This window comes from Oncorhynchus nerka, linkage group LG11 (genome assembly GCF_034236695.1).
Source record: "Oncorhynchus nerka isolate Pitt River linkage group LG11, Oner_Uvic_2.0, whole genome shotgun sequence".
NCBI lineage: Eukaryota > Metazoa > Chordata > Actinopteri > Salmoniformes > Salmonidae > Oncorhynchus > Oncorhynchus nerka.
This window is the reverse complement of record NC_088406.1, coordinates 53,964,672-53,983,194: the sequence shown is the minus strand read 5'-3', so window position 1 is coordinate 53,983,194 and position 18,523 is coordinate 53,964,672. Positions and strand designations below refer to the sequence as shown.

General features: G+C 43.9%; 1 protein-coding gene across 1 annotated transcript in view; it reads left to right on the top strand.

The window, feature by feature from the left end:
* The first annotated feature begins 67 nt into the window (after positions 1–67).
* Positions 68–18,523, top strand: part of mmp28 (matrix metallopeptidase 28) — a 35,310-nt gene continuing 16,854 nt past the window's right edge. The window contains exons 1-3 of the mRNA XM_029673252.2: positions 68–754; positions 2,864–2,940; positions 11,485–11,681. Coding sequence (XP_029529112.1) covers positions 617–754; positions 2,864–2,940; positions 11,485–11,681 — 412 coding nt within the window. The 5' untranslated portion in view covers positions 68–616. The remainder of the gene's footprint in view (positions 755–2,863; positions 2,941–11,484; positions 11,682–18,523) is intronic.

Sequence of the window (18,523 nt, the reverse complement as noted above, 5' to 3'; positions counted from 1 at the left end):
TCTAGTGGGAATCTACATACATATTGAATGTGTGGGTATTAATTGTCAAATGCTAGCAACGTAATTAAGCATGTCAGCTTTTCTTTAATGTCTGCAGGTAAATTTTGGGTCTACTGAGTGGTGCGGCAGTCTAAGGCGCTGCATCTCAGTGCTAGAGGTGTCACTACAGACCCTGGTTTGATTCTGGGCTGTATCACAACCGGCAGTGATCGGGATTTCCGTAGGGCGGCGCACAATTGGCCCAGCTTTGTCCAGGTTTGGCGGGGTAGGCCGTCATTGTAAAATAAGAATTTGTTCTTAACTGACTTGCTTAGTTAAATAAAAAATATATAAATTAATTTGAACAATATTTATGTAGCCTATACAACGTGCCAAGAGAAGGGATGTTTTGACATGCTCTCACCACAGTATTTTGCTTTCAGCTCTCAACCAGCCCATGAGCTGTGGGCGGTACTGTCCCTCCCCTATGTGAGGAAAATGACACAGCACAGGGATCACACACATTGATATATCCTGGGTTGTTGCACATTAGACGAGCAGTACTTGGAAATATCTGAATTGGATTTAAATGTATGTTTGTCTGCGTTAATCTAATGGTATTGCAAGTGTTAATACAATGCGTTTGCGAGACTCTCCGGACCAGAATAAATTGTGGCATATCGGTCCATGTATCATAACTGCGCTAATACTTATAAAGTCAACTGTTTGCACACCGGTATCAACGGACTGGCGGGTCGAGACACCTGAGGCTGAGGTACGTGTTATCTGTAGCTTAGAAGTTTTCTAAAATGTTTACTGCTTGAAACTTTAGAACTAGACTACTTTTGACGAGATATTCAAAAACACTTAAGATTGCTTTTACGCAGGTAGCCAAATCTGATATTTGTTAACAATCAGATATTTTGGTCAATACCTATTAGTGAGGTGATTGGTCAATAGTGAGGGGGGAAAAACACAGAATGGCTGCGTTTAGTATACGAAGTGCAGAGTTGAATGAATATAGTCATTTGACGCACCTAAATTGAGCCAGGTAGCATACGCCCACAGCAACTGTCAGTTTAGAGTGGTTGGCAGGCTACCCCCGATTGAGCTCTGATAATGGGAAACCGAAGAGAAAATGGCTGTCGGTGTAAATTCCATTAGAATCTAATGCATGAGCGCAAGACGTTCATACGTGTTTTCAATATCTTGTGCTCAGGGATGGGTTTGGTCAATCTAGCTCTAGCAGGCATTTTACCTTCCAGCAAGATTCCACAGCTACATTCTGGCAGGTATAAATACTAAAACGAACATGTGTTATCCTATACCACTGGTTATACTGACTGCACACAACACCTTCATTACAGTTTCAGTTTTCAAACCTAAATTATAGTCTGACAAATATTTAACTCAATTTGTTATGCTGTTTCAGTATTTCAATATATACTGAATGAAAATGCAACAATTTCAAAGATAAAGGAAATCAGTCAATTGAAGTAAATTTATTAAGGCCCTCATCTATGGATTTCACATGACTGGGAATACAGATATGCATATGTTGGTCACAGATGTTGATTGTGGCCTGTGGAATGCTGTCCCACTCTTCAATGGCTGTGAAGTTGCTGAATATTGGTGGGAACTGGAACACGCTGTCGTACACGTCGATCCAGAGCATCCCGAACAGGCTCCATGGGTGATGTCTGGTGGGTATGCAGGCCATGGAAAAACTGAGACATTTTCAACTTCCAAAAATTGTGTACAGATACTTGCAACATGGGGAAATGCATTATCATGCTGAAACATGAGGTGGTGGCCGTGGGTGAATGGCACGACAACGGGCCTCAGGATCTCATCACGGTAACTCTGTGCATTCAAATTGCCATTGATAAAACGCCATCGTTGTCCGTAGTTTGTCTGCCCATACCATAACCCCACCACTACCATGGGGCACGGTTCAAAAGGTTGACATCAGCAAACCACTTGGCAACACAACGCCATACACGTGGTCTGCGGTTGTGATGCTGGTTGAAAGTACTGCCAAACCGTGATTCATCCGTGATGAGCACACTTCTTCAGCGTGCCAGTGGCCATTAAATGTGAGCATTTGCCCACTGAAGTTGTTTACGACACTGTCAGGTCAAGACCCTGTTGAGGACAACGTGCACGCAGATGAGCTTCCCTGAGACTGTCTCAGAGCATTCCGCAGGTGAAGAAACCAGATGTGGAGGTCCTGGGTTTACACGTGATCTGCGGTTGTGAAGGCGGTTTGGACGTACTACCAAATTCTCTAAAACGATGTCGGAAGATAAATTAACGTTACATTCTCTGGCAACAGCTTTGGTGGATATTCATGCAGTCAGCATGCAAATTGCATGCTCCCTCAAAACTTGAGACTTCTGTGACATTTCAGAGTGGTTTGACAATGTAACTTCTCTCTCTACGTTCCCTGTGTGTAAGGGGTCGGACACACACAGGATTGTCTGCCGTTTGCAAGCCGAGACTATTTAGCATCTCTGAACTGAGTTGTCATCTGTTGATTTTTTAAAATGTCCTCCCCATAACATCTCTAATCATACCTCTTCCTGTCGGTGCCTGTTGTTAACATCAAGCCCAGTGGTTAGATCCTGATATCTGATGGTCTCTACTCTCTTTCTGTAAGACGGGTGGTCTGGAGTCTATCACTCCTCTCCTCAGTCAGAGGGATGAGGGGGAAAGTTAGCATGCTACTACCTGACAGTGACTATAACATGTCTTTTTAGAGAGGACCTAAGGAAATAGTTGAAGGTTACAAGGCTGAGGCAAATTAATGTCTGATTTAATCATGTTTATATACCAAGTAAGTGTGGGAGTCTCATGAAAAATAATGATGTAACATTTATTGCAGGGCTTCCTGGAGAAATATGGATATCTGCACCAGGACAATCACATACACAATGCTGCAGAGGTCAAAACAGCAGTCCGGTACGGTACTACTGTCTCTCAAATAACTCCATCACTTTTGAATTGTCTCTATCTCCTTCATGCAATTCTGTTCTGTGTCGGTTTCTCTTTATTTGTCCCCTTACATTCTCCACTGGCTAAGACATGGCCATTCTGTCTCTCACACTGTATTTCACAGCCTCACCCTCTGTTCTCAATTCTACCAGTGGGGCATAGAGTCGTCTTCCTAATCAGAGAGCCTGTTGCCCAATGGAGCAGAATATTTATGTTGGCCCAAGTCATAATCTAATTACTTATATTGGATTATGCACTCAACGTCCTACATTGAAAAATGCACTTATCTTCATCTCTGTTGTCTGATTAGAGTCAGTACAAGGCTATTAACCTGGTAGCTGAGTCAGGCTGTATGGTGTTAGGGGAGGGTGTAGGTCTGTGGGCCAACCCATGGAAGGGTAATGTAAAAAGGCAGGCAGTAAAATATTCCCTCACTACCACCGAACTGGGAAACCTCCTCTGTTGAAACCTCTCCAAACCACTCTGGAATGTAGAGTTCAAATCTCACTAAGAATGCTATACTGTTGATATACAGTGCTTTCAGAAAGTATTCAAACCCCTTGACTTATTCCACATTTTGTTGTGTTACATCTGGAATTCAAAGTGGATTAAATAGATTTTTTTCCTCAGCCCTCTAGACGTGGCCAAAAGTTTTGAGAATGACACAAATATTAATTTCCACAACATTTGCTGCTTCAGTGTCTTTAGATATTTTTTTTATCAGATGTTACTATGGAACACTGAAGTGTAATTCCAAGCATTTCATAAGTGTCAAAGGCTTTTATTTACAATTACATGAAGTTGATGCAAAGATTCAATATTTGCAGTGTTGACTCTTCTTTTTCATCACCTGAGCAATCCGCCCTGGCATGCTGTCAATTAACTTCTGGGCCACATCCTGACTGATGGCAGCCCATTCTTGCATAATCAATGCTTGGAGTTTTGAATTTGTGGGTTTTTGTTTGTCCATCCGTCTCTTGAGGATTGACCACAAGTTCTCAATGGGATTAAGGTCTGGGAAGTTTCCTAGCCATGGACCCAAAATATTGATGTTTTGCTCCCCGAGCCACTTAGTTATCACTTTTGCCTTATGGCAAGGTGCTCCATCATGCTGGAAAAGGTATTGTTCGTCACCAAACTGTTCCTGGATGGTTGGGAGAAGTTGCTCTCGGAGGATGTGTTGGTACCACTCTTTATTCATGGCTGTGTTCTTAGGCAAAATTGACTGAGAAGCAACCCCACACATGAATGGTCTCAGGATGCCTTACTGTTGACATGACACAGGGCTGATAGTAGCGCTCAACTTGTCTTCTCCGGACAAGCTTTTTTCCTGATACCCCAAACAATCAGAGAGGGGATTCATCAGAGAAAATGACTTTACCCCAGTCCTCAGCAGTCCAATCCCTGTACCTTTTGCAGAATATGTTTTTCCTGGAGAGAAGTGGCTTCTCTGCTGCCCTTCTTGACACCAGGCCATCCTCCAAAGGTCTTCGCCTCACTGTGCGTGCAGATGCACTCACACCTGCCTGCTGCCATTCCTGTGCAAGCTCTGTACTGGTGGTGCCCCGATCCCGCAGCTGAATCAACTTTAGGAGACGGTCCTGGCGCTTGCTGGACTTTCTTGGGCGCCCTGAAGCCTTCTTCACAACAATTTAACTTAAACATTAAAAAATGGTTGATTGAGGTGCAATCTTACTGGCAGCAATATCCTTGCTTGTGAAGCCCTTTTTGTGCAAAGGTAACCATGGTTGACAGAGGAAGAACAATGATTCCAAGCACCACCCTCCTTTTGCAGCTTCCAGTCTGTTATTCGAACTCAAACAGCATGACAGAGTGATCTCCAGCCTTGTCCTCGTCAACACTCACACCTGTGTTAACGAGAGAATCACTGACCTGATGTCAGCTGGTCCTTTTGTGGCAGGGTTGAAATGCAGTGTAAATGGTTTTGGGGGATTCAGTTCATTTGCATGGCATAGAGGGACTTTGCAATTAATTGCAATTCATTTGATCATGCTTTATAACACTCTGGAGTATATGCAAATTGCCATCATACAAACTGAGGCAGCAGACTTTGTGAAAATTTATATTTGTGTCATTCTCAAAACTTTTGGCCACGACTGTACACACAATACCCCATACCCATTGGATGCAGTGATCACAATATAGTGGCTGTATAAAGTTCCAAAAGCTGGGCCTAAAATAGTGTATAAGAGATCATACAAAGGATTTTGCTGTGGATCTTATCTGGATTACGTTAAAAATATGTGTTGGTATCCAGGTGCTGCACTTGATTAATTAAGAAACTGACTGTTAAGAAACGGACTGTTAGAACTGTTACGGCTCCATGGATTGATAAGGAATTGAAAAACTGTATGGTTGAAAGAGATGGGACAAAAGGAGTGGCTAATAAGTCTGGCTGCTCATCTGACTGGCTGACTTACTACAAATTGAGAAATGATGTCCAAACTTAACAAAAATAAAAAACTGTATTATGAAGCCAAGATCAATGATATAAAGAATGATGGAAAAAAGTAGTACTTTTAGTTCTTTAAAGTACTTTAAATTAAATTATGGGCAGAAAAACTAATTCAACTCCATCTTTCATTGAATCAGACAACTTATTCATCACAAAACCATTTGATGTTGCCAATTATTTTAATGATTACTTAATTTGTAAAGTGGGCAAACTTAGCCAAACGTAGCCAGGGACAACGAACAGTGAGCCATCATACTCATGCATAACAAAAACTAATTAAGGAAAGAAAAGCATTGTAAGTTTGAATTTTGTTAAGTTAGTGTGGGAGAGGTAGGAAAATGATTGTTATTGATCAATAATGACAAACCTCCTGGCATTGACAACTTAGATGGAAAGCTACTGAGGATGCTAGGTGACTCTATAGCCACTCCAGTCTGTCATATCTTTAATCTGAGCCTAGAGTAAAGTCTTTGTCCTTAGGCCTGGAGGGAAGCCATAATCATTCCGCGACCCTAGAGTGGTAAAGCGGCCTTTAATGGTTCTAACAGCAAAGCTATATACTTGCTGCCAGCTCTTAGCAAACTGTTGGAAAACATTGCGTTTGGCCAAATACAATGCTATTTCTCTGTAAACAAATTAACAACAGACTTTCAGCATGCTTATAGAGAAGGGCGCTCAACATGTGACACAAAAGGCAGATGATTGGTTGAAAGAAATTGATAATAAGAAGATTGAGGGAGCTGTACTGTTAGATTTGAGTGCAGCCTTTGTTATTATTGACCATAACCTGTTATTAAGAAAACTGATGTGTTATGGCTTTTCAACCTCTGCCATATTGTAGATTCAGAGCTATCTATCTAATAGAACTCAGAGGGTTTTCTTTAATGGAAGCTTCTCTAATGTCACATATGTGAAGTGTGGTGTACCACAGGACAGCTCTCTAGACCCTCTACTCTTTTCTATTTTTATCAATGACCTGCCACTTGCATTAAACAAAGCATGTGTGTCCATGTATGCTGATGATTCAACCATACGCATCAGACCTCAGCTGAATCTGGTAATGAATGGTGTGGCTGTTGAACAAGTTATGGAGACTAAATTACTTGGTATTACCTTAGATTGTAAACTGTCATGGTCAAAACATATAGATTCAATGGTTGTAAAAATGAGGAGAGGTCTGTCCACAAAGCAAGTCCGGCAGGCTCTAGTTTTATCCTGTCTTGATTATTGTCCAGTCATATGGTCAAGTGCTGCAAAGAAAGACCTAGTGGCAGCTGGCCAAGAACAGAGGCACGTCTTGCTTTTCATTGTAATCAGAGGGGTAATATTAATCCTATCCTAGCCGTGTCTGAATCCTGGCTTAGGAAGGCCACCAAAAATTCCAACTACAACATTTTCCACCAAGATAGAACTGCCAAAGGGGGTGGAGTTGCAATCTACTGCAGAGATCATCTGCAGAGTTCTGTTATGCTATCCAGGTCTGTGCCCAAACAGTTCAAGCTACTACTTTTAAAAACCTACCTTTCCAGAATTAAGTATCTCACTATTGCTGCTTGTTATAGACCCCCCTCAGCCCCCAGCTGTGCCCTGGACACCATATGCAAATTAATTGCACCCAGAGTTTATACTGTTAGGTGACCTAAACTGGGATATGCTTAACACCCTGTTGCCGTCCTACAATCTAAGATAGATGCCCTCAATCTCACACTAATTATCAAGGAACCTACCAGGTACAACCCTAAATCAGTAAACACAGGCTCCCTCATAGATATCATCCTGACCAACCTGCCCTCTAAATACACCTCTGCTGTCTTCAACCAGGATCTCAGCGATCACTGCCTCATTGCCTGCGTCTGTAATGGGTCAAACGACCACCCCTCATCATTGTCAAACGCTCCCTAAAACACAAGCAGCAGCAAGCAGGCCTTTCTAATCGACCTGGCCCGGGTATCCTGGAAGGATATTGAGCTAATTCGGTCAGTAGAGGATGCCTGATTATTTTTTAAGTGCTTTCCTCACTATCTTAAATAAGCATGCCCCATTCAAAAAATGTAGAACTAAGAACAGATATAGCCCTTGGTTCACTCCAGACTTGACTGCCCTTGACCAGCACAAAAACATCCTGTGGCATACTGCATTAGCATCGAATAGCCCCTGCGATATGCAACTTTCAGGGAAATTAGGAACCAGTATACATTTACATTTACATTTACATTTAAGTCATTTAGCAGACGCTCTTATCCAGAGCGACTTACAAATTGGTGCGTTCACCTTAAGACATCCAGTGGAACAGCCACTTTACAATAGTGCATCTAAATCTTTTAAGGGGGGTGAGAGGATTACTTTATCCTATCCTAGGTATTCCTTAAAGAGGTGGGGTTTCAGGTGTCTCCGGAAGGTGGTGATTGACTCAGGCAGTTAGGTAAGCAAAGGCTAGCTTTTTCAAACAGAAATTTGCATCCTGTAGCACAAACTCCCAAAAGTTCTGGGACACTGTAAAGTGCATGGAGAATAAGAGCACCTCCTTCCAGCTGCCCACTGCACGGAGGCTAGGAAACACTGTCACCACCGATAAATCTATGATAATTGAGAATTTCAATAAGCATTTCTCTACAGCTGGCCATGCTTTCCACCTGGCTACCCCTACCCCGGTCAGCAGCTTTGCACCCCCCACAGCAACTTGCCAAAGCCTCACCCACTTCTCCTTCACCTATATCCAGATATCTGATGTTCTGAAAGAGCTTCAAAATCTGGACCCCTACAAATCAGCTGGGCTAGACAATCTGGACCCTCTGTTTCTAAAAGTATCTGCCGCAATTGTTGCAACCCCTATTACTAGTCTGTTCAAACTCTCTTTCGTATCGTCTGAGATCCCTAAAGATTGGAAAGCTGCCGCGGTCATCCCCCTCTTCAAAGGGCGAGACACTCTAGACCCAAACTGTTACAGACCTACAGTGGGGCAAAAAAGTATTTAGTCAGCCACCAATTGTGCATGTTCTCCCACTTAAAAAGATGAGAGAGGCCTGTAATTTTCATCATATGTACACTTCAACTATGACAGGCAAAATGAGAAAAAAAAATCCAGAAAATCACATTGTAGGATTTTTAATGAATTTATTTGCAAATTATGGTGGAAAATAAGTATTTGGTCAATAACAAAAGTTTATCTCAATACTTTGTTATATACCCTTTGTTGGCAATGACAGACGTTTTCTGTAAGTCTTCACAAGGTTTTCACACACTGTTGCTGGTATTTTGGCCCATTCCTCCATGCAGATCTCCTCTAGAGCAGTTGTGTTTTGGGGCTGTTGCTGGGCAACACGGACTTTCAACTCCCTCCAAAGATTTTCTATGGGGTTGAGATCTGGAGACTGGCTAGGCCACTTTCAGGACCTTGAAATGCTTCTTACGAAGCCACTCCTTCGTTGCCCGGGTGGTGTGTTTGGGATCATTGTCATGCTGAAAGACCCAGCCACTTTTCATCTTCAATGACCTTGCTGATGGAAGGAGGTTTTCACTCAAAATCTCACGATACAAGGCCCCATTCATTCTTTCCTTTACACGGATCAGTCGTCCTGGTCCCTTTGCAGAAAAACAGCCCCAAAGCATGATGTTTCCACCCCCATGCTTCACAGTAGGTATGGTGTTCTTTGGATGCAACTCATTCTTTGTCCTCCAAACACGACGAGTTGAGTTTTTACCAAAAAGTTATATTTTGGTTTCATCTGACCATATGACATTCTCCCAATCTTCTTCTGGATCATCCAAATGCTCTCTAGCAAACTTCAGACGGGCCTGGACATGTAATGGCTTAAGCAGGGGGACACGTCTGTCACTGCAGGATTTGAGTCCCTGGCGGCGTAGTGTGTTACTGATGGTAGGCTTTTTTACTTTGGTCCCAGCTCTCTGCAGGTCATTCACTAGGTCCCCCCGTGTGGTTCTGGGATTTTTGCTCACAGTTCTTGTGATCATTTTGACCCCACGGGGTGAGATCTTGCATGGAGACCCAGATCGAGGGAGATTATCAGTGGTCTTGTATGTCTTCCATTTCCTAATAATTGCTCCCACAGTTGATTTCTTCAAACCAAGCTGCTTACCTATTGCAGATTCAGTCTTCCCAGCCTGGTGCAGGTCTACAATTTTGTTTCTGGTGTCCTTTGACAGCTCTTTGGTCTTGGCCATAGTGGAGTTTGGAGTGTGACTGTTTGAGGTTGTGGACAGGTGTCTTTTAAACTGATAACAAGTTCAAACAGGTGCCATTAATACAGGTAACGAGTGGAGGACAGAGGAGCCTCTTAAAGAAGAAGTTACAGGTCTGTGAGAGCCAGAAATCTTGCTTGTTTGTAGGTGACCAAATACTTATTTTCCATTTTTTTCTCATTTTGTCTGTCATAGTTGAAGTGTACCTATGATGAAAATTACAGGCCTCTCTCATCTTTTTAAGTGGGAGAACTTGCACAATTGGTGGCTGACTAAATACTTTTTTGCCCCACTGTATGTACTTTATTTTTAATGTTTTTCACTTCTTTTTTCTTCTTTTTTTCTTTGCTTTCAAAATGGCATCAGACCAAACACTACTCACTCAGTTCCAGGTTGGATGGTGTCCTCAGGTCTCTGCTGTTTGTTTGCTACAGCACCCTCCGTATAGCTTGGAAACAGGAAACATTGGTAGCAGTAATCTATCTGGTTAATTTTGTCAAAAATTTGGTTGTAGGTTTGGAGTTCCGATCTGGAGCGAAGGCCATGCTCTGGAGGGTAGTATCTGCATATGTTCCTGCCAAAAAAATCCAAGTTTATCTAACTCCAAATCTATAATTTTGTAAAAAACATGAAAATGTCAGAGCTCACATGCAGCTGTGTGTCTCTCTCTCTCTCTGCCTTACTTGTTTAGATGGGTAAGAAAATTCAGGCTGTAACACAACAAATTGTGGAATAAGTGAAGGGGTATGAATAATATCTGAACCCACCAGTTTATTAGATACACCACCCTGTTCACAAAAATGGATCGCTCCTACAGACAGTGAGTCACGTGTCTGTGGCTTGCTATATAAAGCAGGCAGACAGGCATCAAGGCATTCGGTTACTGTTCGATTAAGTGTTTGAATGAGCAAAACAAGTGACCTAAGCGACTTTGAGTGTGGTATGATCGTCGGTGCCAGGCGCGCCAGAGCCAGTACCTCAGAAACTGCTGCCCTGGGCTTTTCACGCACGGCAGTGTCTAGGGTTTACCAAAAATGGTGCAACAAACAAAAAACATCCAGTCAACGGCAGTCCTGTGGGTGAAAACAGCTCATTGATGAAAGAGGTTGAAGGAGAATGACAAGAAGCGTGTAAGCTAACAGGCGGGCCCGCAAACAGACAAATAACGATGCAGTACAACAGTGGTGTGCAGAACGGCATCTCGGAACGCACAACTCGTTGATCCTTTAATGGGCTAATGCAGCAGACGACCACACCCGGTTCCACTCCTATCATTTAAAAACAAGATGAAATGGCTCCAGTGGGCATGCAATCACCAACACCGGACAACTGAGGAGTGGAAAAATATCGCCTGGAACATGAAAGTGAGTCAAATTTACTTGAGTGGCCTGCGCATTCCCCAGACTTCAACCCAGTAGAGCATCTTTGGCATGAGCTGGAATTGGCTGTTAACAGCATGAAGGTACCTCCATCCAGTCTGCAGCAACTGCTTGATGCCAACGTGTCAGCATGGACCAACATCCCTGTGGAACGTTTCCAACAACTTGGAGAATGCCCCGGAGACTTCAGGCTGTTCTGTAGACCAGCACTAGATGGGTGTACCTAATAAACTGGCCAGTGAGTGTATAATATAATCATTAGATATACTCTTTGAATAATGAGGTTTGAGACCGTGATTGTCTCTTTGTGTGAGTTAAATACAGCAGGGACGTGACACTGAAATTATGACATCAAAATGTATTCCTCAGTGTGACCAAGACAGAGTTTGTTTCATGTATTGTTAATGTATTGTATGCTAATCTGTATACATTTTTCCGCCACCTCCTCTCTCACAGGGAGTTTCAGTGGCTGTCCCACCTGCCCGTCACAGGACAGCTGGATGGTGCCACCCTGAAGCAGATGGGAACACCACGGTGTGGGGTAAAGGATGAGGGCAGCCATCAGGTCTGGGCACAGAGAGTCTATGCAGTCTTCACAGGCAAGATGGCGTCCAATGGGTCACAAACCCGCAGGAAACGCTATGCTCAACTAGGTAAGGGAATACACTCAAAGGTGTGTGTGTGTGTGTGCGTGCGTGCCAGAAGCAGGTAGTCAGTGGCGTGCCAAGGTAACAATGGCTTTTGTTTCATGTTGTTGAGCTCTGTATATTTGCACAGCATGAGTTTTCCAGTGACACAAACCTCCCCAGCACAAACCTCCCAGGCGAGCTGAATGCCTTCTATGCTTGCTTCGAGGCAAACAACACTGAGCCAGCCATGAGAGTCCCTGCTGTCCAGGACAATTGTGTGTTCTCGCTCTCCGTGGCTGATGTGAGTATGAATTTTAAACAGGTAAACACTCACAAGGCCGTTGGGTCAGATGGAATACCAGGCCGTGTTCTCAGAGCATTCACAGACCAGCTGGAAACTGTCTTTACAGACATTTTCAACATCTCGGTCTGTAATCCCAAAGGTAATCTCAAAGGTAACCTGCTTAAATGACTATAGTACCATAGCATTTACATCTATAACCATGAAATGCGTTGAAAGGCTGGTCATGGCACACATCAACAATCGCGAACCGCCCCAACAGATCCACAGATGACACAATTTCTATTGCACTACACACTGCTCTCTCCCAACTGGACAAGAGGAATACATATGCTGTTCATTGATGCTGTTCATTGACAACAGGTCAGCGTTCACCACCATAGTTCCTTCCAAGCTCATCACCAATCTCGGTATCCTTGGACTGAACACCTTCTTCTGCAACTGGATCCTAAACTTTCTGATGGGCCGCCCCCAGGTGGTGAGGGTAGGTAACAACATCTGCCACACTGATACTCAACATGGGGGCCCCTCAGGGTTGTGTGCTTAGTCCCCTTCTGTACTCCCTGTTCACCCATGACTGTGGCCACGCACAACTCTAACACCATCATGACGTTTGCTGACGACATGCCTGTGGCAGGACTGATTGCAGATGACAATGAGACAGCCTACAGGGAGGAGTTCAGAGAACTGGCAGTGTGAAGCCAGGATAACAACCTCTCTTTCAACATCAGCAAGACAAAGGAACTGATCAGTGACTACAGGAAATGGAGGGGCGAGCCTGCCCCCAATCCACGTTGACGAGGCTGTAGTGGAACAGGTCGAAAGCTTCAACTTACTCGGTGTCCACATTACTAAGGACTTAACATGGTCATCTCAAACCAGCACAGTTGTGAAGAAGGCACGACAAAGCCTCTTCCCCCTCAGGAGGTTGAAAAGATTTGACATAGTCCCTCAGATCCTCAAAAAGTTGTACAGCTGCACCATTGAGAGCATATTGACTAGCTGCGTCAACGCTTGGTAGGGTAACCCCACCGCTCGCAAGGCGCTACAGATGGTGTTGTGGACAGAGCTCCCTGCCATTCAGGACCACTATACCAGGCAGTGTCAGAGGAAGACACGGAAAAAAGACCCCAGCCATTAAAGCCATTTATTGTTCACTCTGCTACAGCAGGTCAAGCGGTACCGGAGCGCCACGTCTGGGATCAAAAGGCTCCTGAACAGCTTCTACCCCCAAGCCATAAGACTGCTGAACAGTTAATCAAATGGCTAACATGACTATTTGCATTGACCCTTTTTTGCACTGACTCTTGCACTAACCCAATAATGCACACTGGAGACTCCAACACACACACACACACACATGCATATTGATGCCACACACACACTTTCACACGCTTCACATACGCTGTGCTGCTACTCATTTTATTATCTATCCTGATTGTCAAGCCACTTTCACCCTTACCTACATGTACATATTACCTCAACTACAGTACCTCGTACCCCTGCACATTGACTCGGTACGGGCACTCCTTATGTATAGCCTCGTTATTGTTATTTATTGTGTTACTATTTTCTATTTTTATTGGCAAATTGTCTTACTCTGCATTGTTGGGAAAGGGCTCGTACGTAAGCATTTCACGGTAAAGACTACACCTGTTGTATTCGTCGTTTGTGACAAATAAAATGTGATTTTGTTTTGATATGCTTGTGGAGTCTGTGGCTGTGGTAGCTCCAGAGCTCAGAAAGGGTGCACACCATGGTCTGGGTGGGTCTCCTGTCGTGAAGCCCATGACTAATAGCACTGAGGGCTGTAGTTAAGGCCTCAGAAGAGCGTCTGATGTCCCACGCTTTGGCCAGAACGACCCCTCTGCTGCAGGGGTACTAGTGGTTATCTACTCAACTCTACCTGTACCTAGCGAATTACACTGCATTCTATGGAGTCTCATTAGCATATTCACTGCAGATGAATTGTACCATACATACCCCACTGGGTCAGAACATATATTCTGGATTTTGGTTATCCATAAGCATAACGTTTCAGTCAAAGCACTAAGGTGACCACTTTTTCCTCCTAGGAAGTATGATTGACAGTTGAAACAATGCCACAATTTGACACCAACACCAGTGCATGTGGTGGTTGACTGTTATACTTGGTCTCTTCAGATGTTTTGACCCTGCACAGATCCTCTGCTTGTGTCTACTGTTTATGTTAGACGGTATCTGGTCTCTCACTACATGAGAGAAAAACAGTAACTTTATTAACAGCCGTGTCAGTGACCATGAGGAGGAGGCAACCATCCCTCCCATGTTCCTGCTCATAGCCTGAACTGTGAACACTCGGCATTCCTCTCTGCCTCTCAGGGGATTGGCTAATACTCTGGGAATGTAGTGGCGTCGGACGGTCTCTCTCACTTCAAGCCAGTACCTGATGAGGCCTGTCCTCTGTTCGCTAGCTGGGTAAATAACACATCTCTGTTGTTTTCAGACCTGAGACGAGACAGCGGTCTTTGTCATCACCATTTTAGAGAAATGACTCATATGACTAGCAGGAGTGTTATTAAGCGAAACAAGAATGGTAATGACGGATGTTGTTTCACCTCCACGTGAAAGTTACGACTACAACAGGTGTCGGGTGTACCTCAGGCAAGCCCAGGGTCGTGTTCATTGGGCAGAAGAAAAACGAACTGAAAAGGAGAGGGACTACCTGGATTTTTGAACACAAACACGTCCCTGATGTTTCAACTAGACTTTTCCCTTTCATATAATATAATGAGCACTTCTAAATGAATGTGGATGATACCGTGATTACGGATAGTCGTGAATGAATCGTGAATAGTGAGAAAGTTACAGACGCACAAATATCATACCCCCAAGACATGCTGAACTCTAATCATTACAGTAACAGGGGAGGTTAGCAATTTTTGGGTGGTATGATATTTGGCGCCCAACCTTCTCACTCATTGTTCCCGGTTCATTCAGGATGATCTGTGATCATGGCAGCATCCACATTAATGTAGAAGTGTTTAGAAACATATTATATTCTTATTTACAATAAAAGTGACTCCAAAATGACTACAATATTTACCAATTATTTCTATTGGGAACAAAATCATCTTAAACACAACCAAAACAAACAGCAAATGCATCAAACAAATGTGTAGTCACAAGCTTGATGTAGTCATTGCGTGCAAATACTTTTCACTACTTTAATACACATAAGTGAATTTGGGCTCCTGAGTGGCCCAGCGGTTTAAGGTGCTAGAAGCGTCACTACAGACTCTGGTTCGATTCCAGGCTGTATCACAACCGGCCGTGATTGGGAGTCCCATAGGGCGGCGCACAATTGTCCCAGCGTCGTCTGGGTTAGGGTTCGGCCGGGGTAGTCCGTCTTTGTAAATAAGAATTTGTTCTTAACTGACTTGCCTAGTTAAATAAAGATGAAATACAATTCAAATTTGTTCCAATACTGTTCATTCCCATAAAATTGTGGGGACTATGTACAAAAAGTGCTGTAATTTCTGAACGGTTCATCCGATATGGGTCACAGTCATTGTATAATTTCAAATTCAGGGCTGGAGTCAAAACAATACAAAATGTGTCACTGTCCCAATACTTTTGGAGCTCACTGTATGTGGTTTTGATGACATAAAACTGATAAATTACATGGATCAGATTGTTTTCATTTGCCATTGTTGTTTCGCAGAGGAAAGGAGGTGCTATTACCGTGCCTCCCGGGAATAACAAGCAGACTTACTGTATCCTGGAAGACTAGCTGTGGGAATCTGACGCAGGTTCCCACTGATATTTACAGAGGCTACATTCCATCACCCTTGTTCAAGATAAGCAGTGCAGGTTGTGAATGCTCCGTGTTTGTGAGAGGTGTGTGCCTTTTGGAACCACAACCCTGACTGACCACATGCTTTCTCTCTGGTTTGAGGTGTGAATGGGTATCACATCTTTTAAGCCATATATTAATGTGATTATTTGATATGACTGTACGTTATGATGATAACGTACAATAGATGCTGCACTGGAGACCCAACTCCTACCACCACTGTTCTCTTCTACTAACAATAACCATCACTATCAGATGATCTTGGTTACTTCCTAGAGAGATGGGGATTTCTCCCCCCCACCAACCAACACTACTTTACAGGCCATAATTCTAATTACTTCCATAAGGGAAGTCAAGGAATGTCTTCAGTATAACTTCCTGCCGTTGCTGGTCTCCGGTGGGACCCTCTTACTCAGTGGAGGTCTATGAGTGCTAGAATCATGGCACTGACTCAAGGGCCACTGCCCACTGTGCAAATATCAGTGTGGACGTAACTGCATGTAAATGGTCTTTAATCTCCTCTTGATGAGTCCACCAAGGTTATTTGCCTGAATACACTTAACTTGACCCTGCATTTGCACTGTTTTAGTTTAAACTGCTTTTGCGATAGTGTGGTGGTGGGCAGTCTAATATTTGATCAACAATTTTCTCTTTGATAAGACCCATATCAACATAGGGTACTGAATGATAGTGTCTAAAAAGAGCTTTAAAATAATTTGATCAGATCACCACAATGGGAATGATGTTCAGACTTTTTTCTAATGGCAGATCCCCAAAGCTATCATTATATGAAAGACACGCAGAGGCTCATTTAGAAAACTTGATTAAAAACCTAATTAACAACATTAATCACCCTAGCCTTAATCACCCTATCCATAAGGATACCCATTCTGGATATCCTTATGGATGGGTTTTTTTGTCTTTGGATCAGGCAACCAGGTTTTTCCTGCTGAATGTTGTCAGATCTCCCTTGATCCTGGTTAAATAATGGTTAAATAATATTTATCCTGGTCAATAAAAATCCTAGTTCACTTCTTCACCCATTCGTCATATTACTTTGTGAGCAGTTTTAAGAGGTCGAATACGTTGAAATACGTGGACCAATATCCCCTGGTCATGGCAGTGTCCTGTAAACAGAAAACAGAGATAAGGGCTTTAGAGGAGAGGTCATGGTACACTGGCAGATAATGACAAATGGCTATATTTATTTATGACTGATGAGCCAGTGGTCATCTTACCTTTTCCATCTTGGTCTTCTTCTTGACCTTGATGTTCTTAGTGGATCCAGTCGTCTCCTTCTTCCCAAAACAACATGTCATCGTCCTCCAGAAAGACACGTTCTTGGGTGTTGAGTAAGCCTTGTCAGCCATTACCACAGGCTTCTCCTCAGGAACTGGTTGGCCAATGAGGTCACTGTGAGGGTAGATGGAGAACAGCCATGACTTGCCCACAATATTGGAGATGGAGGACCGGCTCAGGGCCCTCTGAGGCTCACCCTTGGAGGCCCAAGAGGCTTTAGGAAGAGGGTTCATCCAGAACTGAGAAGCACTAAGCTCCACAACCTCTTGGCAGAGCAGCTATATCTGTGTTAGGAAGGCTCAGGGGAGAGGGGCCATGTCCATATCTGTGGTGAAGTGTCCACTGGGTTTCAATCTACAGCTAGAGGACTCCTGATATCTCCAGGAGTGATAAGTATATATTTTTGTCTTTATCTGTTGTGGTCTAGTACTGTCTTTTTGCTAGCTAGGGCCATCTACTTTAAGTGCTACCTGTTGAGTTCACTGGTCTCACTCACTACGACTTGACCACTTTCGTCCCCTCTCTCTCGCCATATGACATCCTGCAAATAGTGAGGTCTAGCCACATGACAACCTGCCCGCTCGACCCCATCCCCTCCCTTCTCCAGACCATCTCTGGAGACCTTCTCACTTCCCTCATCAACTCATCTCTGGCCACTGGCTTCAAAATGTCCCAGGTTGCTCCCCTCCTCAAGTAACCAAAACCCGACTCATCTGATGTCAAACTACAGGCCTGTATCCCTTTCTTCTTTTCTTTCCAAAACACTTGAGCATGCTGTCTCTGATCAACTTTCTCGTTATCTCTCTCAGAATGGTCTCAGAACGGTCACCAGTCAGTGTTCAAGACGAGTCACTCAACGGAGACTGCTCTTCTGCGTCAGAGGCGCTCTTCACTGCCAAAGCTGACTCTCTCTCCTCTGTTCTCATCTTCCTAGATCTATCCACCATGAACCATCATGTCCTCTTCACTCTCTCAGGGCTGGGCGTCTCAGGCTATGCAAATTCTTGGATTGTATCCTACCTGGCAGGATCTGTCCCCGCACCATGTACTCTTACAAGATGGAAAGGCCTGCCCACTTAAAGACCTCTCCATCACAGTTGACACCTCCACAGTGTCACCCTCCCAGAGTGCAAAGAACAATGGCGTGACCCTGGACAACACCCTGTCGTTCTCTGCAAACATCAAAGCTGTGACCCGCTCCTGGAGGTTTATACTCTACAACATCAGTAGAGCATGACCCTACCTTACACAGGAAGCAGCGACGGTCCTAATCTAGGGACTTGTCCTCTCCAGTTTTGACTACTGCAACTCGCTATTGGCTGGGCTCCCTGCTTGTGCCATCAAACCCCTGCAACTTATCCAGAATGCAGCAGCCCGTCTGGTTTTCAACCTTCCCAAGTTCTCTCATGCCACTCCACTCCTCTGCACACT